This window comes from Pavona decussata, unplaced genomic scaffold (assembly GCF_977016875.1).
Source record: "Pavona decussata unplaced genomic scaffold, jaPavDecu1.1 SCAFFOLD_79, whole genome shotgun sequence".
Classification (NCBI taxonomy): domain Eukaryota; kingdom Metazoa; phylum Cnidaria; class Anthozoa; order Scleractinia; family Agariciidae; genus Pavona; species Pavona decussata.
The window spans coordinates 82,355-107,984 of NW_028145497.1; the positions used below are offsets into that span (position 1 = coordinate 82,355).

General features: G+C 40.2%; 1 protein-coding gene across 4 annotated transcripts in view; it reads left to right on the top strand.

Moving 5' to 3' along the window:
* The first annotated feature begins 459 nt into the window (after window positions 1-459).
* LOC146476115 (uncharacterized) overlaps window positions 460-25,630 on the top strand; it is a 93,015-nt gene continuing 67,844 nt past the window's right edge. For 3 of the 4 annotated variants that reach the window (XR_014865700.1, XR_014865699.1, XM_085114939.1), the window contains exons 1-19: window positions 460-560; window positions 2,703-2,811; window positions 5,396-5,629; window positions 7,982-8,134; window positions 8,775-8,918; window positions 9,202-9,375; window positions 11,178-11,227; window positions 11,671-11,791; window positions 12,989-13,111; window positions 13,481-13,590; window positions 14,526-14,626; window positions 15,102-15,490; window positions 15,830-16,629; window positions 17,350-17,599; window positions 21,313-22,104; window positions 22,498-22,534; window positions 23,288-23,461; window positions 23,779-23,922; window positions 24,469-24,686. Coding sequence is in view for 2 of the 4 variants with exons in the window: in XM_085114939.1 (XP_084971065.1) it covers window positions 2,710-2,811; window positions 5,396-5,629; window positions 7,982-8,134; window positions 8,775-8,918; window positions 9,202-9,375; window positions 11,178-11,227; window positions 11,671-11,791; window positions 12,989-13,111; window positions 13,481-13,590; window positions 14,526-14,626; window positions 15,102-15,490; window positions 15,830-16,629; window positions 17,350-17,599; window positions 21,313-22,104; window positions 22,498-22,534; window positions 23,288-23,461; window positions 23,779-23,922; window positions 24,469-24,686 (4,116 nt within the window). In the remaining 2 variants the exon portion in view is untranslated. Of the gene's footprint in view, window positions 561-2,702; window positions 2,812-5,395; window positions 5,630-7,981; window positions 8,135-8,774; window positions 8,919-9,201; window positions 9,376-11,177; window positions 11,228-11,670; window positions 11,792-12,988; window positions 13,112-13,480; window positions 13,591-14,525; window positions 14,627-15,101; window positions 15,491-15,829; window positions 16,630-17,349; window positions 17,600-21,312; window positions 22,105-22,497; window positions 22,535-23,287; window positions 23,462-23,778; window positions 23,923-24,468; window positions 24,687-24,955; window positions 25,623-25,630 lie in introns of those variants that run through there. The other variant, XM_085114941.1, reaches the window with a different exon arrangement.

Below are 25,630 nucleotides of genomic sequence, written 5' to 3' on the forward strand. Positions count from 1 at the left end.
AAATAAAGGGAAACGTAGCTTCCATTTATAATCGGTGTCTCTAACAGATGAAAACGATATTGAGCCATATCAGCTTCTGGCCATGTGCCATGGATCCATAGGCGCGTCATCCTGTCTCAAAATTTTACAGATCATGGAGCATAGTTTGCAGCTCTTTGCTGGTATTTTCCGGGTATTTTCATTGACGAGGAAATTCTGGTGGATCTTGCTCAGTTTTTTTTGAACGACTTTTCATTGTTGTTGTAATCCACAGTAACCAAACAGCATCTGTGTACGAGCCGGGGGTACGAGATTATACCTCCAGATTATCGATTACGAAGCAGTTTGGCATTTTGTAGCTTTCGAAAGCAGACGCCTTTCCTGCTTTTGTTTCACCGGAAAAGACGTCTTCTCTTCCGCAGATGCGATTTATTTCGGCCAGCGGCTTACCTCACAAATATCGTGTTCTTCCACTGCTTCTTAAAACATAGCCGTTAACATGAAATGTACGTGACAGAAAAACCCAAACAAGGAGCTTAGTCGCAACACTTCTTTAAAATTTATGACTTCGTACGTTAAAGGTAAGCTTTGTATCTCCTTTAGTTGTAAATCTACACAAATTAGTCGCAGGCAGTAAAGATCGAAGACTCGATATACATGTAGAGCGAGATTTGCACTGACAGCTTAATACAGATTGTTGACATTTTGGACCAAATTGTACACCAAAGAGTTCGCTTGTTTCAAGTGTACGCTCAAAGCTAAATGGAAAAAAAGTCTTATTAAAGATTAAATACATGAGGATGAAGTATAATTTCATTAACGTAAACACGAAAGTTCGTACATATTTGGATCACTGCAGACAGCTAAAGTTCATGGCTCGGTGCTGACAGCGTGCATACACATGTATCCGTGTAACTTAATGATGGACGGAACTCAGTAACGATCGGCTTAAACATTATTTAGTAAATAACTATTTATTAAATCCAGCGCATTTATATGGCAAATCGGTAACGTAACCGCTCAATGAACGAAAATAGCCTGAATTCGAAATTCAATTAAATTTGATTGGTTTAAAACGTATTACTATCAATGGCCTAAGATAATACTTTATTTTTATTGTTTGTAATGAAATGATACAATTCAATTCAATTCAATTCAAATCAATTTTATTCACACTTATTACAACGAAATAGAATATATTTTATTTTAAAGGACAGGAAGTTGTATCATCCAGAAATGGAAAAAGCCTTCTTTGTAAATTATGTGCGAACTACATGAGTAGTTTCATCCTGGGATTCACAAGCAAATTTATTCTGCCTGAGACACAAACCCCATCCCATCTGAAATTAAATTTGTCAAAAGGGCACTGCTTTAGGAATAATGTCTGGTGTCCAAGATGGGAATAACACAATATTTTATAATTGTATTATAATTAATACACCAACTAGCATTAAAAATAAGTATGATGAAATGCACAAACTAAACAATGTTTTTCAAGGAAGTTTCATTGTGAGAATACTGTTTACATGGAATTTTTCATTCTGTTACATGTGCACCCCAGGGCCCAGTTGTTCGAAGCCTGATTAAGCTAATCCTGGATTAATGTGAACTTTGATCTCAGTTTAAAGGGGCAGTGTTACCAAATTTAGTGTCACTTTGAGTGGCCCAAAACATATTTGAATTAGTGGAATCCTAAACATTATGGTTCAGTTTTGTTAACAATATCCCTACAAGTGCACAGAATCTAGTAAGTACTAATTTTGTTTGGCTGTGGATGGCTAGGATGGAAATGAATTGAAACTTGAAAAATTGGCCAATTTTTTCCAGTTCTTCTTGTGTATTTTAGAGAAGTCAGTAAAAACTGATTATAGTTAGTTATTCCTTGGGAAAATCCCTTAATATTTTTTGTCCCGGTGTTCTAACAGCAATTTCATGTTAATAGCAGAAAGCTCATCAATGAAATATTTGAGCACGTTAATTTGCCAAAATACGGCGAAATCACCATTACAGTGCCCCTTTGATTAATAATCAATGAAGATTCTTCCAAAGGATTTTTGTCCTTCAGTATTGACTTGGACTATTCTTTTCCTTTAGCTTGACATTCGCCTTTAAACCAGTTTTAACGTGCGAGATGAAAAATAATCATGAATGTATCTAGCGCTAATCTGAATTAGCTTTAGAACAACTGGGCCCAGGATGACAGTTCATCCCTCAGTGCTTGAAAAGTGGATAGTCATTTCTCCTGGGTCATCCCACCTTGGCAAAAACTGCCAATGTTTAAATAAATAAAATAATATTGTATCATACAGTACATGTAATTAATACACAAATTAGCATTAAAAATAAGTATGAGCAAATGCGCAAACTAATCATACAATGTTTACAAGGAAGTTTCACCAGGAATTTTTTATTCTGATACTGTACATCCCAGAGTGCTTGTAACATGGATGAATTTATCCTGGGTCAAAAGTTGTCCCAGCCTGGGAAAAACTACCATGTACAGTGTAGAGTGAGGCCCAAGGGCAAGTGTGGAAGATATGGTGTTCGTAAGGGAGTGAGCTTGCTTATTTCTGTTAACCCTCAATCACCTCAGTCTGCATACATGAACATGTATGTAGAACTATAATCCCAGAATTGTTCACAGGGACCTTTTTATTTACCTATCATTTTGTAACTAATATTTGTAAAAAATATCAAACTAATCTGGTGACTGTTTTTGCAAGCTGAATAATGAAAGCTCTTGGCAAACTGCCGAGAAAGAAGAAGGCATCAAGGCCTCGACCGATTAATACACCTGAAGTTGAAGATGTGGACAGTCACGGTACAGCCAAGGTCAGTGACATTGAATTCTTTGAAGATGAAATGATGTCGACATTCTCATGGTTGCCTCAAACACCAGACCCAACCTGTTGTCACACTGACAAACATTTGTATTGCACCTTTCAATAATATATGGACTTTGAACTTCAACCCCAACTTGAAATGATTTGCATGTTTTATTGCGGCCAGTCAAAATTATGCTGACAACCAGCTGACCACAAAAATACAGTAAAAGATGGCCAATCATTTCTGGCTGAGATATCCCATACAAAGAAATTCATCCTTGATTGACAGCCTTCTTCATCCAATGATGAAAAAAGGATACTCATACATGTACAGTGTACATGTATCTAAGGCCAGTATGTACACTTCACAGAAAGAACATCACTCTAAGAAAAATTAATGCTATCCTTGTCTACTAGAGATGTTTACAATCAAATAATTATGCCAGCATACATGTACAACATAAGTGGAAGGGATTTAGTGAGATAACCCTCCCATTCCAACAGACGTACCTTTCAGGAGTGCTTAGATCAAATAGAACTTGAAAGATCCTCGCAGTTGGTACGCAACTTAAGCAGTTGTGAAAAGAAAGCCTAGAGATGTCATGGGTTTGAATCCCGTTCAAGCCTGAATCAGTTTTTTTTTTGTTTCAATTTCAAATCAGTTCATTAAACAATGCAAATTTTCACCTGTAACACCTTACAGTGGGGCCTAAGCTTTACTGCCTTAGGTGGGTCCAGGGGCATACATGTACATGTACTTGGGATGCCCCCCCCCCCCCTTCCCCCAGGAAATATGTATTTTGGAGCAAGGACTATAAAATTACCATAAATCAGGGCTTCTGATAGGGTGCGGAGAAAAATTTGGAAATTATGCGGCACTTTTAAGTCTCATTATGCGGCAAGAAAGGTCTATTATGCGGCAAATTATGCGATTCCATTTAAGCTAATTTAACCTTGTTTTATTAGGTCTAAGAGGAGCACAATCCATTTTTTGCTGTTCATGAAGCAATTAGAGCACGGCAAAGGGAAGAAACAGCTGAAATAAAACAGCTGAAATAAATAATTTGTTGCCCTATTTCAAATTATTGAAAATCAGATATTGCTAATTTGGTCAAGTCAGCATTTGTTGCTTCCCACCTGCATTTTTTTCCATGTTTCGCTTGTGTGACTCAGCTTTAATGTGCTTTTCAACCACAAACTTTTGAAGATGATCAACCACTATGTTGCACGAAGAGCAAAACATCTAGGAAGATCGAAGGAGACACTGCTCGCAGGGTTAAAACAACAGACCCTTGTCAACATGAAACGTTCCTTCGAGTACTTTCTTGCCCTGTCTTTTGCCGAAATATTTACAGGAAGGTGCGATCTTTTTTTTCTCCTGCGTTGTAGCGCTCGGCATTTTAACAACAAACTTATCCATAATGAGGATGTTTGTTTCAATTAAAACAAAATAACTACATATTGCAATCGACTATCAAGCAGATTTCATGCCAATACCTTCATCGCAAGTATGAAGGGATCAAAAGACATCTTAAAAATATATCAATGATTGTGATTGGTGTGTTTAGATAATTAAAAAGGATCGATTTGTTTATTCTGGGCAGATGATCACTTGTTTAATATTGAAAACCAGCACCAGGTCCCCAGCATGTAAAATGAAGCAAAGAACACCTGTTTGTTCACTTAATCAACAAACGAACGCTTCCAGTTGATTTTTGACGCCTTTTGAAAGAAAAAACTCCTTGAGATAATGCTTAAATTATCGGAAAACTTAACATAAAGCGAGTTTTTTGCTCTTTTTTTCTTAAATTGTGCGATTTTGTACAAATTCTGCGATTATTCATGAATTATGCTATTTGTTGCGATTTTAGGTCAATTATGCGAAATCACAACATCGCATAATATCAGAAGCCCTGTATAATTAAATACCCTGTAATTTCATTTGCTTTGCTTCATTAGGAATTCCTATTTTATGGACTAATTATCACCTGTAATCGAGTAGGTTCAGCCATAACAGGCGTTAAAGGCTAATGACAGCATTGTCTCCAGACACATACAACTGCAGCACTGCAATAGAAACCAAGATGGCAGTTTTTTGTTGATAATTTTATTTCATGGCTGTCGCAGAGAAGGATGTATCACTGAAGTAATTCTGTTGGGGACTGACCTGCATGACACGATGTCATACATGTACATGGTTGGTCGAGAGGACAAAAGAACAAACAACAAAACAATGTTTCCAACCCTAAAAAGGCAATGCAGCTGCAGGTTATCAGGGTCCTGTGAAAACAGAGCTTTTGAAAGGTGCAGGTCTACTGTTTCTGGTGGCTGCCCCTTATTACAACAGTTACTGATTAATTTCATTTGTAGACCCTTTACCTGAAAGACTTACAAAATTGTATACATTAAATACTGTCTGATGAGTGCGTGAGCACAAAACTCGGAGTAACAGAGAATTTTGTCTCTTCGTTATATCTTCTTACATTGCTGTACATGTATGTACATTTAGAGATAATTTTTCCTCAACACCATTCTACTGACAACTGACCACTGACCACTGACGGCATTTATATGAAACCATATTTTTTCAGGAAATGGAGGAATTGACTGATTTGGACAAACTGTACCTTGCATTGGCAGAAGTCAATTCAGAGTCTTATTTTAATACCTCGTACTATAGCCTGGGCATCACCAGCTTAAGCGGTTTGAAACAATACCCAAAAGACTCTGTCAAACTAGAGAAGAAAATAATGTCTTCTGGAGAAATGGAAAACATACAAGACAAAATTGCTCACAAGCATTTCAATTTTCAGGACCTTGCTCAGGTAACTACCCCTTAAGGCCCCAATATCAATCTGCATAATAAAATTATTGTCCTCACTCAAGTTGTTATCCAGACATACCCAGTGCATACTGTATGTTACTTGTCAGTGATGAGGAGAATATTACTGTATTTGTTTAAACATAAGGCATTTTATCTTTGGTGGTAATTTTCCTTAGTTTTATGACCTGTACTTACATGTACCGTCAAGTGTTGAGAACTTGTCCCACATGATGTAGCAAGTTCCCAGGAATTGTTGCAGGGACTTCATGTAGTCCAGGGGACTTGTCCCACATGAAGGAGCAAGTCCCCGCGAATTGTAGGAGGGACTACATGTAGTCCCGGGAACTTGTCCCACATGAGGGAGCAAGTCCCTGGGAATTGTTGGAGGGACTATATGTAGTCCCGGGAACTTGTCCCACATGCGGGAGCAAGTCCCTGGGAATTGTTGGAGGGACTATATGTAGTCCCGGGGAATTGTCTCACATAAGGGAACAAGTCCCCAGCAATTGTTGTAGGGTCCCACATAAGGGAGCAAGTCCCCGGGAATTGTTGGAGGGAGTACATGTAGTCCTGGGGACTTGTCCCACATGAGGGAGCAAGTCCCTGGGAATTGTTGGAGGGACTACATGTAGTCCCGGGAACTTGTCCCACATGAGGGAGCAAGTCCCTGGGAATTGTTGGAGGGACTATATGTAGTCCCGGGAACTTGTCCCACATGAGGGAGCAAGTCCCTGGGAATTGTTGGAGGGACTATATGTAGTCCCGGGAACTTGTCCCACATGCGGGAGCAAGTCCCTGGGAATTGTTGGAGGGACTATATGTAGTCCCGGGGAATTGTCTCACATAAGGGAACAAGTCCCCAGCAATTGTTGTAGGGTCCCACATAAGGGAGCAAGTCCCCGGGAATTGTTGGAGGGAGTACATGTAGTCCCGGGGACTTGTCCCACATGAGGGAGCAAGTCCCTGGGAATTGTTGGAGGGACTACATGTAGTCCTGGGAACTTGTCCCACATGAGGGAGCAAGTCCCTGGGAATTGTTGGAGGGACTATATGTAGTCCCGGGAACTTGTCCCACATGAGGGAGCAAGTCCCGAGGAATTTTCAGAGGGACTATATGTAGTCCCGGGGACTTGTCTCACATTAGGGAACAAGTCCCCAGCAATTATTGTAGGGACTACATGTAGTCCCAGTGACTTGTCCCACATGAGGGAGCAAGTTCCCAGGATTGTTGGCAGGACTACATGTAGTCCTGGGGACTTTTCTCACATGAGGGAGCAAGTTCCTGGGAATTGTTGCAGGGACTACATGTAGTCCTGGGGAATTGTCCCACATACATATGAGGGAACAAGTCCCCGGGAATTGTTGGAGGGACTACATGTAGTCCCAGGGACTTGTCCCACATGAGGGAGCAAGTCCCCGGGAATTGTTGGAGGGACTACATGTAGTCCCAGGGACTTGTCCCACATGAGGGAGCAAGTCCCCGAGATTGTTGGCGGCACTACATTTAGTCCCGGGGACTTGTCCCACATGAGGAACAGTTGGCAATTGTTGTAGGGACTACATGTAGTCCCAGAGACTTGTCTCACATGAGGGAGCAGGTTCCCGGAAATTGTTGGCGGGACTACATGTAGTCCTGGGAACTTGTCTCACATGAGGGAACAAGTCCCTGGCAATTGTAGGAGGGACTACATGTAGTCCCGGGGACTAATGTCTCACATGAGGGAGCAAGTTCCCGGGAATTGTTGGAGAGACTACATATAGTCCTGGGAACTTGTCTCACACGAGGGAACAAGTCCCTGGCAATTGTAAGAGGGACTATGTGTAGTCCTGGGGACTTGTGTCACATGAGGGAGCAAGTCCCTGGCAATTTTTGGAGGGACTACATGTAGTCCTGGGGACTTGTCCAATGGTCTGAACTATCCATTTTCCTCCAGACGTCTAGTTACAGGGACCAAATTGTTGGTGCTTGTCCCACAAATTCAAAATGGTTTGAACTGAAGAGGCATGAGCCCCTCGGACTTGTTGGCGGGACTACATGTAGTCCTGGGAACTTGTCTCATATGAGGGAACAAGTCCTTCCGAAAAAAAAAAGAAAAAGATGCTTTTTCCCTTTGTGTTCTTCAATATTGGGACAAAATTTTGTAAACACTTCAAGAGACTTGTCCCATGTGTGCCGACCTCTAATTAAAATTCATTTGCTTTTTATCTCTTTGTGAGGTTTTCATTTAAAGGTTAAAATGTTTACAACGTACTTGGATGCTCAACAGATAACCTTCTGTTTATGCTAATTCTTTAGCGCATTAATAAATCAATCTTGAATGCCTTTTATTTGTTTTTGTTTTTGTTTTTAAAGAAATTCAAACGCAGTAACGTTGTCGAGACTTGCAAATTGAAGGGCATTCCAGTTCTTCAAAGGCAAGACGTGACCGTGGTAAAGTCCATGATATGGGGCCCGTATGCTGGTTTTGTGTGTGAAGCACAGTGGACTAAACCTGATGGAATAAAGGTTTGTTTTATCTCAGTTGTAAAGTCTTGCATTTTGTTGACGAAATCACGATTTCGAAAGTGTCTTTGAATTAAAATTACTTAAAAATCAAAATAATTGCTCTAAGGCGTTAGTGTTAATTACTGTACCTGAACTGGAATTTCATTGTAATATTTTGGATACATTTGCTAACCGTCAGATAGAGAATGTTAAACCTTCGCAAGTCTTGGAATGTTTTGGAAAATTCGAGAAAATTACCCTTCAAGGATGTAAAAAAGACAAAGTTTGCCGTGCAATTTGCAGTATCCCTTCATTCACAAAGTCAAAATCATTCACTTTTTACAGAGCTTACATGTAATATATGTTTTAGAAAACAGTCGTCGCGGAAATTTCCATCCAAACACTGAATGGTATGGACCACTCAAAAAGTGTTACGGCACCGGTAATTTCTGTTAAGAAATACCTGTGCCGCTCTGGGTCTATACATGTAGGTGCCCATGGACCTAGAGCAACACGTGTATTAATCTGAGTATCAGGCCTTCCTAAGGCGAGGGGGGAGCGCCTTGTTCTTCCCCCTTCCTCCGAAATGTTTGATACTCAGGCTACACGTGTACTGCTTTATAAAACTTATATCTACCGAAGGCTTGTCTGTTTGTTTTAGGAAAAGGTGTGTCTTCGCTATGGTGTAAATGACGAGCAATTGTTTTTACACGAAGCAGAAATGCTTACTTTACTCCGACACAAGAACGTCCTTACTCTTCATGGGGTGATTATCGCAAGCTCGTATTCACCGTCTCTAGCTTTGGTAAGTTCCATGATCCACTGAAGTGTATTTAATAATGATTTACAGCCGGAATAGTGTTACATCTGTATAGTTTCACATTCGTCTAGGAGAAACAAAATAAATCAATAAATAAATGAGCGAGGGAGGGAGGGAGGGAGGAAGGGATTGAATGAGTTTTTTTGGAGCAGATACCAAACCCGTGGACAGCCAGCGCCAGTAGAGACTTTCAGATTCTACTGTTTGGTTTATCAGCAGAGTTATTAACTAAGGGTAAAGTTACTTTGCATTTTATTTTTGTGTCCAGGTTGTGGAATTTGCAGAATACGGTAACCTCCATGAATCCTCGGCTCAGCGCTCGATAGGACGTCTGTGTAAATTTACTATCCAGGCCGCAACTGCTCTGGAACATCTTGAGGCGAAGAACGTCATTCATAAGTCTGTGAAGTCGTTTAATTGTCTGGTTGTTGCCAAAGACCAGGTTAGTCCTGCTGTATCTCAAAGCGCATGCCCAGGGCACAGCTGTAGTCTATTTGAAATTAATAAAACAAGCAGAGACCAATACAACGTAGAGTTACGGTTTAAAGGTTACTATATTTCGGCTGGCCAAACCAGCCTTCTTCAGGTACAATGAAAAGTTACAATGGGACATACTGTACGCTTATATAGCTGACAAATATTTGCGCAATAGCGGAACAACGTTAAACCTAATTGATTGAAAGTATAAAATATGAAGCAAATGAAATAATAATAACAAAAAATAAAAAAATAATAAAAGGAAAAAAGCCAGTAAATTTCTTCGCGAATATTGAGGCCATGTGGAAAAAGTGTTCTGCCTTTTGAGATTAAAGAGGCTTCCCTGGCCTTACGGATTGAGTCTCGGTTAGAGTAGACTTTTTCTGTGGGGATTAATTGCATGTCGTTAGCGGTGTGGTTAGGAGCGGTGAGGAAGTGTTCTGCGGCTGTGGTGGGTTTAGATTTAGTGTTAGGGTTATCTATGGTGCGGCGGTGTTCATTAAAGCGGTCTTTTAAGCGTCGTTTAGTCTCTCCTATGTAGTGTAAATTACAGCGGTTACATTGGATCATGTAGATTAGATTTTTAGTTTCACAGGTCAGGTTAGATTTGATAGGGCATGTTTCACCAGTGGAAAAGAAGGTGTAGTTAGTGAGACCATCGGAAATGTATGGGCAAGTGGCACAATTTTTACCGCAACGATAGGAGCCGGAAGGGAGCTGTGGGTGGGGATTAGTCGAGTTAGAAAAAAGTTTAGCCGAAACCAGTAATCTCAAAATCTTTAATCTTTTAATCTCAAAAGGCAGAACACTTTTTCCACATGGCCTCAATATTCGCGAAGAAATTTACTAGCTTTTTCCTTTTATTATTTTTTATTTTTTGTTATATTATTTCATTTGCTTCATATTTTATACTGTCAATCAATTTAGTTTAACGTAGTTCCGCTATTACGCAAATATTTGTCAGCTATATAAGCGTACAGTATGTTCCAATGTAACTTTTCATTGTACCTGAAGAAGGCTGGTTTGGCCAGCCGAAATATAGTAACCTTTAAACCGTAATTCTACGTTGTATCGGTCTCTGCTTGTTTTATCATTTGTATTTGTTAAGCCGATCAGATCAACAGTTGATCCAACGTATACCAGCAGGATTATCGTCCACGGTTGCTGCTTGGACTTGACTTATTTAAAATTGGCCGTTCCGGAGTTCAAAATTGGAGACTGGAGACGAGTGTTTAAATTTTCATTTAATCAGAAATTGGAGTCAATCACAAAAATGATCACATTAGTATTAGGAGGTTTACTAAGTTTGAGGTTCTGTCGTTAGATTGCAACCATGTGCAGTTGTGGGTCTAGAAGGCTTTCAAAAATCGGAAAAATGAGACTGTGTATGGATTTGGGGGACGCCATCAGAATTAGAGACAATTGTACGGAATTTGGGAAACCTTTGACAGGTTACTACGCAAGGAAACATAACCAAACTTGGTAAACTTACTAACTGTTGTGTGATCTTTCTGGCGATGGGTTTCATTTCTTCATATGACACCATTTGAACAATGTGTAAAACTAGGGCTCAGTACCTTTATGAACCTCGGAACGGGCAATAGACCTTCTTCTCATCCCAGCGCCAAGAATCGATTCTAGGCTTTGGCCAAGGGATCTCGGCTTGGGGCTTTTTCATACGAGTTTGTGAAATGAGCCCATCTTCCGTTGCTTTTGTAGTGCTCAAATGTGTTTCCTTGTTTTTCTGTCTATTATTTTGATATCCAGATGAAGCTTTCTGGCCTTGGCGCATGTCAGTTTGAGAGCGACATAAAAAAGTGAGTTTTTTTGTAGTCTCCATTTGTGTTAAGGATATTTCGTTACATGGGTAAACAGTTAAAAAAAGAACACTTTTGTTATGTACGTGTCAATGGTATTAAACACAGACTGCTAATTGGGGAGTTTGCAGACGTTGGTTTTGTAGAAGAGGGGGAAACCGGAATACCCTGAGAAAAACGCCTCGGAGCAAGGACGAGAACCAACAAACTAACTCAACCCACATATAACGCCGAGTCCGGGAATCGAACTCAGGTCAGAATGCTCTCACTACTGCGCCATCCCTACTCCCGAATTTTTTCGGCAAGTATAGCTGCAAGAGATGCATATATATCATCGTCTTAAATTTATTAACATCTGAAATCTTTAATCTTTTTTGCACTGAACGAAATTTACCACAAACGATTTGATTAATTTTAATTAGCACTGTGGTCTAACATTGCAGGAAGCTTCCTGTGAGTTTTACGCAAAAAAAAGTGGTTTATCAATTTGCCAAGCTTTTCTCGGCATACTTTGTGCTATACGAGGAATTGACACCAGAAATCGAAATTGCTAAAAATATCAAGGTGAGTTGGTTATGAATGCAAATAATGGATCAGAGAATGAACTCTGCAGTGTAGGTTAAAATGCTAAGTGAACCCATGAATTTCCCACTGAGCGTTAGCCTTAGAAAGGAAACGAGAGAGCGCGCAAGGCAAAGAAAGAAATCTTTGTCCTCGGCGGAGGTCAAAATGAACCTACTTAGTACTTGAACATACACTGCAGAGTTAATTCTCCGATCCGCCATTTGTGTCCTTTACCCTAGCGGGACAACATTTATTTTTAATTATAAATATAGTTCCAAGGGGCATATTACACTTATGTTTTGGAAGTATCTCTTATAAAACTGATTCGGAAGAAATTTGGTGATATGGGAGGATGATACCAAAGCTGGAAGATTGTCCGAAAATTGAGCATTTGGCTGAGAAGCAAAGCTTCGAAGGTAATTGTGAAAATATTTTGTGAACAATCTTTCAGCTAAGGGCATTGTTATCCGATGCAGCAACAAGCTAGGAAGGCGCTCTCTTAGGTTCTTGTATTTTATTCAGTTGTGGTAAAAAGAAGGAAAGAAAGCAAAAAAGATTCAAAGTAGTGGCTGATTGCAGCCAAAACTGACTTTACATTGATTAGACAATTTTCCTTGATTTTATTACACTGAAGTTAGCATAAAAAAAAGTAGAGATTGGAAGGTGCAGCCGCTATTTGCAGGGGGGAAAGTAGTATAATTAGTTATATTATTTTCTAATTTTCAATAAAATGTTGTTGTTGTTGTTGTTGTTGTTGATAAAATTGAGCGAAATTGGATGTGGTGTATCGCCCTTTATAACCCATCGATTAATTTCCGCGTGTTCTTATTGGACAACATTCGTCACGTGGTACGAAACTGGACGGCAACTATCGGACGATAGCAGTCGTCCGATTTGTTAAAGAAATCTGACAGATAAAATACTTTCAGTTTTAGGTCTTTTGCGCCTCGTTTTTTCAGCCTACTTCTCATCGTTTGGATATCTGATGAAACGCACCTGGTGTTTGATATATTATGTAACAAACATCAGTCGTCACTATTTGGTGACGGATTTCAACGGGCTAATCCTCCGGTGTTTCCTTCGAGGTTTACGGTAGTAACCTTTTTATCCTTTCTTTCTGGCATGCCATGCGATGCGCTTAAAGATATTCCTATTAAATATTTAGATATATTTCTTTGATATTTTTGTCCGTTTTAGTCACAAGGTAGTTATGGTCCCCTTTGTCCTTCTCATTTTTGCGATGTATTTGATCGCTGTTTGCTGGTCAACCCAGATGCTAGGCCTTCCTTTTCGGAGATAAGAAAATCTCTTCTCGCAGAGGTAAGTCATTCTTTTATATTCATTGTTTTCTTTGAATTTTATGTAATATTTTTAAAGTTAAAAAAAAAATAATAAAATAAATAAATAAAGTAAATAAATAAAAAACAACAACAAACAAACAAAACTAAACAAAAAAATGGTCTCCAGTAGCCATAAGTAAACATAATTAAGTATAACCAGAATTACCTAAAAAGAATTAATCCTTACACTGTAGGCTAAAGATAAGGGGTTAAACCCCGACCGAATGGAACGTTTAGTCCCGAAATACACCTGTACGTGTTTGATTCAACATAACTCCCTTTAAATATTTCAGTTGTGAGCGTTTGTGTAGTTTAATTGTGTATTCCATTCTGTTTTGTGTTTATGCAGAAGTATCCTTCAAAAGTGAGGGTGATTAGCAGTTTTAGTGCTGAGTCAGCGGAGTTCATCAGCGGCAATACTGGAGACTTGATTACACTAATCGCTGAGGATCGGCACAGGTACATCACAGTCTTAAGCTAGGCCACTTCCGGCGGGAAGCTGCGTTCTCGTTTGAGAGAGAATTGTTGTGGAAAAATTCGCTTTCTAGGGTGAACATGTGTTGTTTCACATCCGCTTTTTAGCTGTTTAGGTTAATTTTTACCCCTATCTAGCCCGGGACGGATAGATTCCGCCCGCGCCGAATTTGAACAACATTTGTAACTGCATACGTCATCAAACTTCGTTACTTCTCAAGATATTTACCTGGGAACTATTTGATGTGATAGGTTTGTGTTCATTGAATTTGATATTACCATGGCAACCAATTTTTGACAGGCAGCTTTTGGCAAAAATGGAATATTCCTGTTTTTAATAAAGGCAATTCACCATCCGTACCGTAACTTTTATGTTTTTAGCCTATTTTAGAGCCGGGTCTCCTGTTAGTTTAGGTTACTTCTTGGTCAGTGTTGGGACGCGTATCTGGCATCCCCCGCATATTTTGCAGGGGCGGATGACATCATCACCAACTTGGCAAAGGAGAGAGGGCCTGGGATTGAGATCATCGAACGCACTCCCTAATCTTTGATAATTACTAGTTTAGGAAAGATGGCGGTTCCCAGATGGCCGCCGTTTGGCAAAATCATGACATAATTCCCACGTGATAGAACGCTCATTGGACGTGCTATTTATCCTCCGAGCGTCACTGGCATAGCTTTAATGTTCTCATAGTTATGGAATTTCCCCCAGGCCACAGAATACGAAGCAAAATCCGGTCAAGATGGGGTTCATGAGGTGCTTTGGAATTCTATTGCGATTTCAGGTAGTTTACTGCGCCGATAAATCGATGCATCACCTTGCCGGGTGTTTATTTTAACCCTGCCCCTTATTTCTTTTGTGTGTTAACAATAGTCAATAGTTACTGGTCATCACAGTGCTAACTCAAATGTCCTTGCAGGAAGGACAAGACGGCCTGGCTGGGTGAAATTCAAGACAAGAAAATTGGATTTTTCAAAAGCGAGTACGTGGAAGAACTGTCTGGCTATGACATCATGGATGGTACGTAAAACAAGCGCCGGTAATAATTTGAAATTTTAAGGTTCGTTTAAAACTTTGAAAAGTGAAATTGTAAGTTTTACTGTGCGATGCCGTAAACCGCGAGCAACACTTTTTGTTAAATTAAAAGTCAGAGAAATGAAAGATCAAATATCAAAAACGGTACTAATTACTACTTATAAACAATAATAGAAAATAAAACAACTAGACAAAAGAAATCAGTAGCCAAGTAATTTGTTACTGTCCGCTTACCCATTCGCTACTGTTTGAGTTTTTATTCGATTCCAAACTGAATCCGATAATGCGCAAACGGAGCCAACTGTCAATCTTCGTAGTAAGGTCTCGACGCAGGACACTATGATCGGGTCTTTCTGAAACAGGCCTGTCACACTGAGCTGAGGTAGCTTTGATTGCATCCAATTCAAGATTTTTGGAGTACAAATGCATTCGAGACATTTCAACAATTCTTGTTTTTCAGATTCATCAGTGCCACTAGAGATCAAAGCCCGGGGCCCCAGAGCCGAGCGTGCTTTTCAAAAGGCCATGCAGAATGGAAAAGTGAAAGTTTTTCGCGGGCGAATCATGCTTCTTGGACAGGATCGTGCCGGAAAAACCAGCCTGAAGAAATCTCTGCTTGGCATGCCTTTTGACCCCCAAGAAGAGAGTACTGTGGGAGTTGAAGTTAGTCCATCAAAATGTGAAGTTGAGGTAGATCAAGTTAAGAACTGGGCGCCTACACCAGGGAAAAAGCTTGAAGTGTCCGAGTTTGTTGAAGACATAGCAAGGTTAATTGCCAAGGACTTGAACCAAACAGAAGCAGACGAGAAGGACATTCCCGCTACGGACTCACTCTCGGAGCAAGCGCAGGTACGTTGCTTGCACAAAGCCTCGCTCCTACTGTGTTTCACTAATCTCCTTATTGGGCTGAATTTGGTCTTGATTACACTACACTACAAACTATAAGAAAGGCTGCAGAATTATTGGTTGTTTTGTCTATGATCAGTGCCAAGCAAATATAAAGGGAGATAGAGAGGGGGGGGGGGGGGGAATTCAACACTGTGAGTTAGTGAAAGCAAAAGTAAAAAAACGTTTGTATGTCTCTAAATTAATGGCAGAGGCGGGATGGAGTATTCGTTATTCTGTTATGTATCTTATTTTTATCTCAACTCTTTCTAGCTTTTCCCCTTTTGAACTTTTTCTTTCCAGGTAAACAGCGACCAGGTGGACGCTGGAAGCCAAGAGCATTCTGAGTCATCGCTAACACAAGCAGAGTCAACACTTGATACGCTCCAGAAAAGCAAGACAGCTGAGATTGATGAAGTCAGTAATAACGTCTCTGAGGCCAGTAACCATACGCAGCAGCAAATGCAGTTGAATATCGACACCAGTGTGGCTTTGCCAGATGATGTCACCGAACTGGTTGTGCGTTACTTGCAGAATCTCAAATTGGAAGACGAGATTAAAGCAAAAGAAGTCATTTTGACCCTGTGGGACTTTGCAGGGCAGCATCTTTATTATGCATCGCACTCTGTGTTTCTATCTGAACGAGCAGTTTACCTCTTAGTGTACAATCTCAGCAAGAACTTAATCGCCGAGGCAGAGCCCTGTGTCAGGCAGGGGATTCATGACATTGTCCGGAAGAATCTGAACAATGAAACCAATTTGGAGAATTTGTTGTCTTGGTTGGTTTCCATACACAGTATTCGAACCACAGTTGGTGAAGCTAGCGGAAACTTTGAAAATCAAGGAACAAGGTTACCCTATCTCCGTCCCCCAGTATTTATTGTGGGTACCAATGCTGATCAACCATTTGGATCAACCGAAGAGAGCGAGAAGTGCATCCAGATGAGTATTTCAGGCAAGGCGTACGAAAAACATGTCATCAGGCCATTCTTTGTTGTTGACAACACCAAGTCACAGAGTGATGAGGGCATTAATAAACTGCAGAAGAGAATCATGGAAGTCTTAAAACAGGAGCCGTACATGGGCGAAGAAGTACCACTGAGGTATGGTGGTGTAAAATATAGAGCTTTTTCATCCCTTGATTTTGGCTTATTCCAGACAACAGCGGTACAATACAGGCGTTCAACGAAGAGAATAGTGTAACCCGTATGCCTCAATATCAACATTTGAAAGGGTGCCTGGATAAAACCCTCAGTGACTTCTAATAGATTGCTAGATCTTCCTTCCAAATTTCCTTGTATTCGCTTGTGAAACAAAAGGAGAATTTGACCTTACATCAAAAGTCGCTTAGGGCCTTATTTCGCGCACCCCTTCATATATGTTCCCCTTATTGTTCTCCATTTCGAATGGTACCATTCGGATTAATTCATTTTAATATCAAGACATAATTTTATCTTTAGTAATCATGCACCTTTATTCTCCTGAACATTTAGTCAACCCGTGATATTCGGTAACGAGAAATAGTGTGCTGATCACCGTCAGGGCTTAAAAGACCTTGAAACTTTGAACAAAAGATTCGGGTAACAGAATCTGGAGTGACATAAGTTGTTAAGTTGGTTATAAAGGAATCTATAGCGAACCACATAGCATCATACATCCAGTATGTATTAGTGCTTGCATACTATGGTATAGTCATTCAAGACGTTACTAAACTCTCGTACATGCAACAATGTTGGTGGTGCTTTTTTCTTGATTTTTCTTGTATTACTTTAAGCAGAAGTAAACGTCTCACATGGCTAAATGCCGTTTTATGAATCTCTTAGGTGGTTCAAATTTGAGAGAGCTGTGGAAGCTCTCGTGACCAACAAGACCTATCATATGGATCTTGATCAGCTCCTGGCTGTCGTCACAGATGTTTGCCAAATCTATGACCAGGACGAAATGACAGCCATGTTGAATTTCTATCATGATCTCGGTGTGATTGTTAAGCATGGTCGCACTGTGGTGTTACAAGCCCAGTGGCTAATTGACCTTTTCAAGCAGCTGATAACCGTGCGGCCTTTTCATGAGGCGGTAAGTTGTTCATGTCATTGGAATTTTTTGTCCTGTTTTTCAAACTTGCACAGTGTGTTCTGGATGACAGTTATAGAGAGTTGTCCCTTACGAATTGCAGCAAATTTAGCGGCTGGCCAACCAGCCTAGAAAAAACTGAAAAGAAAACAGTTTTCTTTGCAACTGCTTCAGTAAAGGGACTAAGTTGAGAGGATTGTGATGATGTTTGTCAGAACCAGTATTCTAGCATTTTTAATGTCAGCTTCCTCGTGTGCGAAATGCCCGTATTGCACTAGGAGGAACATTAATAGTGAATTCATCAAGGAAGAACAAGCCTTTTCTCTTTGATTTCAACACCACTTAATAATATATATATTTAGCCAAGCCTAAAAGCGGAGCTCCACAATAGAAGTCTGCTTATTGTATGAACGTAATAACCTTATAAGTTCCTCAGTCATCAATTCTGCAGTTATATAGTACATTTTTAATGCATATGCAGCTAACTGCTCATCAACAATAACAATGTACAACAGAGGGCAAAATTACTGAATGCTGATTTGTTGTAACAGAGCTCAGTTTTTCGTAATTTTCCTTTCACCGAGGGCAAAATTACTTACTCCTGATTGGTCAAGCGGCGAAAATACTCGCTCCTGATTGGCTGAGCACGACAGTTTTACATTTTGTTGGTTTCTGCATTTTGTGTCCAAAAAAAAAGTCCTTTGAGGTTCTTTCGAAGTTAAACTCTTTAAGCCGGGTTCTTTGTACCAAAAATACATGGAAATCAAGAGCTGCAGCTAGGAAGGAAATTCCTAAAGGTTAATTTTGGTGTCTCTCACAAGAAACAGCAAAAGTTTATTTGTGCCAAAAGCTAAAGACTTGGATCGGATTGATTTTATTTTGCTTGGTTGAGAAACTGAAATCAGTCATGGCGTCCAAGTGCTTTCAACGAACGATAACCGAGCATGAAAGTGTCTTTTTGATGGGAGGAAGGAGCAGGAAGAATTACTCCGCAAGTTCCTTCTTTGGATCCATCGTTTTCTATTTTTATCGATCTATGTTCGTGTGATTTCCAAGCGGTAGGACGCTTCACAGCTCAGGTGAACAATTAATTAATGCCTAACATTTGATTTATCGTTGTTAGTTTGCTCCTGAATTAAACTTGTATTCTCTCTTTGGGAACTGTTCTCGTCGGTTTTGTTTGTTATGTACGCTACGAAAAAATTAAATAATTTGTTAGTTTACTTGCGCCTTCGATGAGTGTTTTACTAACTGTTTAACGAAGTTCCTTGATAGTTTTGGGAAGATTTTGCCCTCTGTGTTATAAAAGCGGAATTTAAATGGCTCAAAATGATATTTTCTCCTTTTGTTATTGTTTTTAGTTTTTAAGATGATCGAGGCAAAACAGTTTGTGAACAGCCAACGCGCGCTACCGGCACTGTCACTGTCTAGTAAATTTTGCTTATCAAGAAGGCCGTACGCTATAAACCTCATAGAAAATGAATACACTAACCAAAAAACACATTTCAAACATATCTTTGAGTAATAAATGAAAAAAGCACTGTGATAATTCATAGCAATAAGTACAGAAATAAACTAAACAACGATTTTTGAAGAATTCACAAAAAACAAGCGAATTAATGTTTTGCGTAAACTTTGTTTTGATGAAAATGAAATCACACTTTTTATTAATTTTACATTCGCTTTTAACGTTCTTTGAAAAGACTTTCAGTGAAAATTACTCACACATCTTAATCTTTGCGGTTATATTCTACTGTTTTAAGTATTTTTGTTTGTTCTCTGTCAAGATTGTCAGAAATAAATGCTAAAATTAGAAATATAAGACTTATGCGAGAAAAACTTGTCAGTAGTTTATGCCAGCGATACAATGTTGGGAGACGTTTGTTTGACTGACTATTTTAGCTCAGAATCAAATTTTTTTAAATGAAGCAAAATGGGATGAGATTAGAAAATAAAACTCCAAGGGAAATAACGAACATGGACCGAAAAATGATCTCAAAAGGCTGCTCTGAGGTTAAAAAAGTTGCAGTGTCAACACTTCAAGAAAAAAATATCTTGCAAAAACAGCAAAGTGTTGTCAACAAAAGCACACGAATATACTCGCCTCTTTGGAGAATAACCAGTCCTTTTATTCGATTGCTGATTTTTTCGTTCGTTTACAACGTTAAGTTTCACTTCAAGAAGAAAAATCCATCGCATCTTAATTTCATTTCATCGTGCCGGATTAGAGTAAAATAATTTCTCTCTTCAAGATTCGGCCGCTGTTTATGAAGTGCCGCCTCCAAAAACTGCTAAAAGAATCGATTTGTTTCTCCCGCCGCAATCCGCCTTGCTCTTTCTCCCGCTGTTTGACGGCAAAATTGGACGAGATCAGAAAATAAAACTCCAAGGGAAATAGTCAACATGGACCGAAAAAATGAGCTCAAAATACTGTTCTGAAGTTAGCAGTATTAGCTTAAGCTAAAGCTTAAGTTAAATGGCGTGTCAAAACTGCAAGAAAACAATATCTTGCAAACCAGCAAACTAGCAAAGTTTTGTCAACAAAATTGCATGAATGTACTCGCCTCTTCTGAGAATAACCAGTCCCTTTGTTCCATTGCTGATTTTTCCGTTCGTTTTACAGCGTTAAGCGAGCGAAACGTTTCACTTCAAAAGGAAAAATCCAACGTTTCTTGGCGCTGGATCGGAGTAAAATTATTTCACTTCCAGATTCTGATGATGTGCCAGTCGATTTGTTTCTCCCGCCTCTTGTTGCTTTGCTCTTTCTCCTGCTTTTGGTCACATATAAAAATTGACTATGTATCTTGTCGTCTTCAAAATTATTATTTTTTGTTTTGTTTTTTTCTCAAACGCAGTTGGCGATGCAACTTCCCGCCAAACAAAAGCGGCCGGCAGCACAGTTGGCCATGCATTTTCCCGCCGTAAAACAACCCGGGTCACAGCACATACGCTCATTTATGTAAGCCAATGTGAAATGAGACACTCAAACCCTGTGCCACAACACGGGTTTTTTTCGGCACCCTTTCCTGTTCTTTCTCTCTTTGTTCGTCACTCATGTTTCGCCTGTTTGCTACCGCTCTCAATCGCTCTCTGACGTCGAACTTCGCTTCTTCGTCGCCTATTTCCTCGATCTCTTTCTATCTCCCTTTCTTTGCTTTACATGTTTGTAGACTTATTCATAATATGAGTTTGTGTTTTGTCGTACAGGTTGTCTTCAAAAATTTTTTTTTTTCTCAAACGCAGTTGGCGATGCAATTTCCTGCCAAACAAACGCAACCGACAGCGCAGAGTGCCATGCATTTTCCCGCCGAAAAAAACCTGATTTGCAGGACAAGGTTTGAGTGTCTCATTTCATGTGGGCTTACATGTAGTAGCGTACGTACGGGCGGTAGGTCGGTCGGACGGAGGTGACGTCATAACCAAACCAAAATTTCTCGCACTGATGGGTTTACCAAAATCTCTTAGCTATGGGGCTCCGCCGCGCGCGCCTACGGCGCGTGCGCGAGCTCCGCTATGACTATCCATCAACTGGCCGCCATGTTGGATTGTTATGTAGCTGATTCATGTGTTTGATTACTCACAGCCGTGCAGACGTCTGATGTTGTTTGCTAAGTTGCAATATCTTATTATTTGTTATATCGTCCCGTTGCTTGTTATACTTACAAGCTTTAAGTTTCAGCGGCTTATTAAGACTTTTTTATTCTCACTCAATGTAGGTACCTTTGTACTCGGAGTGCTGGAAAGACCTCGAAGAAAGCGGCATTCTCAGAATGGTTCTTGTCGATCACGTTTTTGAAGATATCATTGATAACAGGAAAGGACTTTTCAAAGAGGACATTCTGGACATGATGGAGCTCTATGGATTAATCGCCAAATTTTCTTGCTTGTCTTCTGAAAGTGAGCATGAGCAAAGATACTTTGTACCTGCACAACTTAGATCATCCCCGGCTGGCTTGTGCGAGATAAAGCCCTCGAAAAGTGATCCTTGTTCACTGTATCTCCACTTTCTCAATGGCTTTGTTCCACATGGGCTGTTTTCTCAGTTTCTGTCAAGATGCATCAGTTGGTGCTCCAAACATGGCATCAAACAAGCTCCTCAGCTGTACAACAACGGCGCCAGGCTTTTCATTGGAGTGCAGGCCATTTTTGACCTCGTCCTTATTTGCAGAAAGAGATTCATCAAGGTCATTTTGAAGAGAAGAAAGCCTGCTTCACCTGAGCCATCATCAACCACTGCTTCATCAAAAATGGCTGTTGAAGTTCGCACCTTTATCGAGAAAACCTTAGAAAGCTTGTCACGTGACCTATCCTGGTTACGTAATCTCCGGTATGAGCTGAGTGTTGCATGCCCACATTGTGTGGAAAGTAGTGAGAAATGTTCCGAAGATGATTGCCCACATCTTCTCCAAGTGTGTCCTGGAGAAGAGCTGATTTGCGAGAAGAGCTTTTCCGATGAAGCAATCAAAGTTCATGGATTGGAAAAGTGGTTTCAAGTGGAAAATTCACAGGTACCCTTCCAGACTTATGAAGTCAAACGTTCAATCATAGATTTATACAATTTTATTTAGAGCCAATAGAGGGTTGAAACTTAGTGTGACCATGCAAATGAAAGTTACTTTGGACTAAAGCTCACCTTGTGTACAGTGTGCGCCGAAAACATGCAGCGGTACACAGGCTGTGCACTCTTGTGATTTTTTTTGTTTTTTTTTTTGTTTTCAGTTTTCTGCATAATTGAATTTGAACCATTTTTAACATTTTTGTAACTTGGGCACCTCAGCGAATGAAAGTGCAGCAACCTTTAGCTAGAGTTGTACAAACATTCAGAATATAGGTTCCCTCGACCTAAAGGGTATTTATTTGAAAAATAATTCTGAAATATACAACTTCCCTTCTTTTCGTAGACTGTAGAGCAGAAAATGGAATCCTTAGCGCCAGAAGGTAAGCCTTGATCGGTGGTGATACCAGCACGTCTTTCAGGCTGGTGCAAGTGCTCTGTATCTCTTTTGTAGCTCTGTATTCGTTTCATGGCGCTGGTCCAAAAGCTCATGTCGGTATGATGCGTTCTTCTCGCTAACATGCTCGAACCTGTACGAAAACTGATACTGGTTTCATGTAAATGCAGTGTCACTCTTCGCTTGATATTCATTTTAGTTTCAACAATTTAATTGCAGAGGAATACTCTCACCATAAGAATGGAGTGTTTTAACGCGTTATAATTTTTTCATCTTATCTCGGAATGAAAGTCGTACCGCCCTACTTTGCCCATTTATGAAAAATCTCCTTTGAATTGGAATTTGGAAGTGTTACTTTTCGAAGAGAGGAGAAAGCCGGAATACCCGTAGAAAAACATCTCCAAGCAAGGACGACAGCAAACTCAACCCATATGCAGTATAAAGCGAGATGTGGGAGACGAGTGCACTCACCACTGAGCCATTTCTGCTCCTCTTTTAAAAGGACGGAGATTTGGAAGCTCCTTTTCATTTAGCTGAGAAACTTATCTTTTCGCATCAATAATGGGCCTTTAACATTTGTAATCGGGAAACGAGAAATCGTAATACTGTAGTACTCGTTCAAACGCGATGAAGACCTAAAGGCACCAAAATCTTGGAATAAGAAGGATTTGAGCAGGTTTCTTTTGTTGGATATGTGTAATACAAATAACGGCAGCGGCTTCTTTTACATGCTCTGCAGGTTTGGATCAACCCCTGTTAGTGAAGACCGGTACACCCTCATCCGACGATCTTCTCCTCGTTGCCCATGAGCTTGGTACCTCGTGGAAGATGCTTGGTAGAGCTCTGGGACTTCCTGAAGCAGTGCTGGAACAGATTGAAGAAGACAAGCCTAAACTCTTTGAAAAGTGCTACAGTAAGTATAAGCATCACCCTAGTTATTGTTAACTCATCAAATGCGTAATTGAGTTTACGTCTCAAGGTCGTCTCAAAGAATTGGCACTTGGAGACGTGCAACCAATTGGTCGTATAGAATTAAATTGATGTGTGCCACTTTTATTATCGCATCATGTGACGCATTTTGACCAATCGTTTACGAGAAAAATATTTGATGGATTATAAGAGCTGGTATTCTGCTAGCAGAGAACCAGTCAGAGTGCGATGTTACTCATATGCACGCACTATCAATAGAGATAATAGATGTAGTTTTGTACCAAAATGTCTATACCCCAGGTGTTCTGAGAAACTGGACAGAGGCTTTTGGATCTGCCGCTACATATCAATGCCTAGCACGAGCATTGCAGCATCCCATTGTGGGACTACCACGGCTGGCTGTTAAGTACTGTGACGTACACGTTTGCAGGGACACAAGTGAAGGTGAGGATGTTTTCTTGTAATAGGATTCGGTACAGTGACAACGTAGCAAACTCGATAAACCGGATTTCTTAGGAGCTTTCTGTTTTCAACCACACATTTCTCAAGAAATTGGCTCTTTTTAAGTGTTAAACGGGTAAATTCGTTCAGATAAGAATTTCTATCTTGGCTGATTATAAATTAGAGTAACACGTTCTGTGGACAACTAAGATATTTTGTTCTTGGTGGTGAAAGATTTGAACGATTACTTTTTTAGTCTGTATAGCGGTTGTTCTTTCCGAGAGCAAAGGAAGCTCGTGAGTGTATGGAGCTGGAAAGGCAGCAAGAGCAAATTGGGCCTTTTTTTGTTCTTTCTCTCTGGAAGCTTTTGTTCGCTTCTCGTGCTGGCTTGGAAAGGAAATGACTGCGACGCAGGCTATCGATTTTTCAGTTGTCTTATCAGTCTCAGGCTCTGGGTCGGGTTGTATTTACAAGAAGGCTTCGCTTCGCTTTGACAATCCACGCTATTAGTCAATACCATCTCTTAACTAGTTTTCAATACACTTTTAGCCGCCGCAGATTCCCGTGCTCTCATGTGCAAGTCATCTGATGCATCACCTTCGAGTTACCCCGTCTTTCTTTCGTACCAATGGGATCTGCAAGACACAGTCAAGATACTGAAAAGCAAGATTGAGGAGGGCGGGTTTCAGTGTTGGATGGACATTGGACAGATGGGGGGTGGCGACGCACTGCTTGCTGAGATAGATGCAGGGATTCGAGAGTCCAAGGTGAGGAAAATGCTTTTGAACTTCTTAAAATTCCAGCTATTCGCACAGTCAGCGAGGAAGACTCAAGAAACCTGCTATATATGTGTGTGGTAATAAAATACTGTAGTACACTCTCAATTAAGTTGTGGACTCTTTTTGATGCAGTCAGATCTCCTTCTCAGTTCCTTGTTCCTCCAGGTTTTCTAATTGCTTCCATTACTCAATCAAAGATAATACCCTTTGGAATTTTATAAGACTATTTTGTTTCTTTTGGGGGAATCTTTTCCAAGAGATCCTGGTGACAGCCAAGGTACAACCGTGGGCGAGAGAACGGATGGCGGATTCACCTATGAAGGATTTTTACACGAAGAAATCGTTTGCCCACCAACTCCAAATTTCGTACTGAAATTCGCTTCATCAGAGTTGACATCTGACAAATATCGGGAAAAGTGTAACGGACAAGACTTACTTACTGGAACATTCAACATAGATCTAGACCTCAGGCGTTCACTTTTCCTTAACTTTCTGTCTCACAATAAACAAGCGATTAAGGGGTTACCGTTAATTGTTCTTATATTTATTGACAGCTGATTTTTACAGTCACTTGTCGTGACCATCGTAGGGGCATAGCGGTGTAGTGGTTAGCGTGTAAGACTTTTTTTGGGAGTTAGGTCGCAGGATCGGAGGGTCGCGTGGTTTGACGGTTAAGTTGTTCTCTAGATTGTCATGTTACTTTCGTCGAAAGAAACTTTACTGTACGTCGTTTCTCCTGAGTATTGCTGGGGGGAAACCCTGCGATGGACAACCACACCATCCAGGGTGAGTAGCGATAGTCCTAGTTACTTCATGCTACGGAAACTGCGTTAAGCTCCAGCCTTGTGGACCACTTAGGTTCGTAGTGCGACTTTACCTTTTTCGCATCCTGACCATCGAATTAGAATATTTTCTCTAATGTATAACCATTT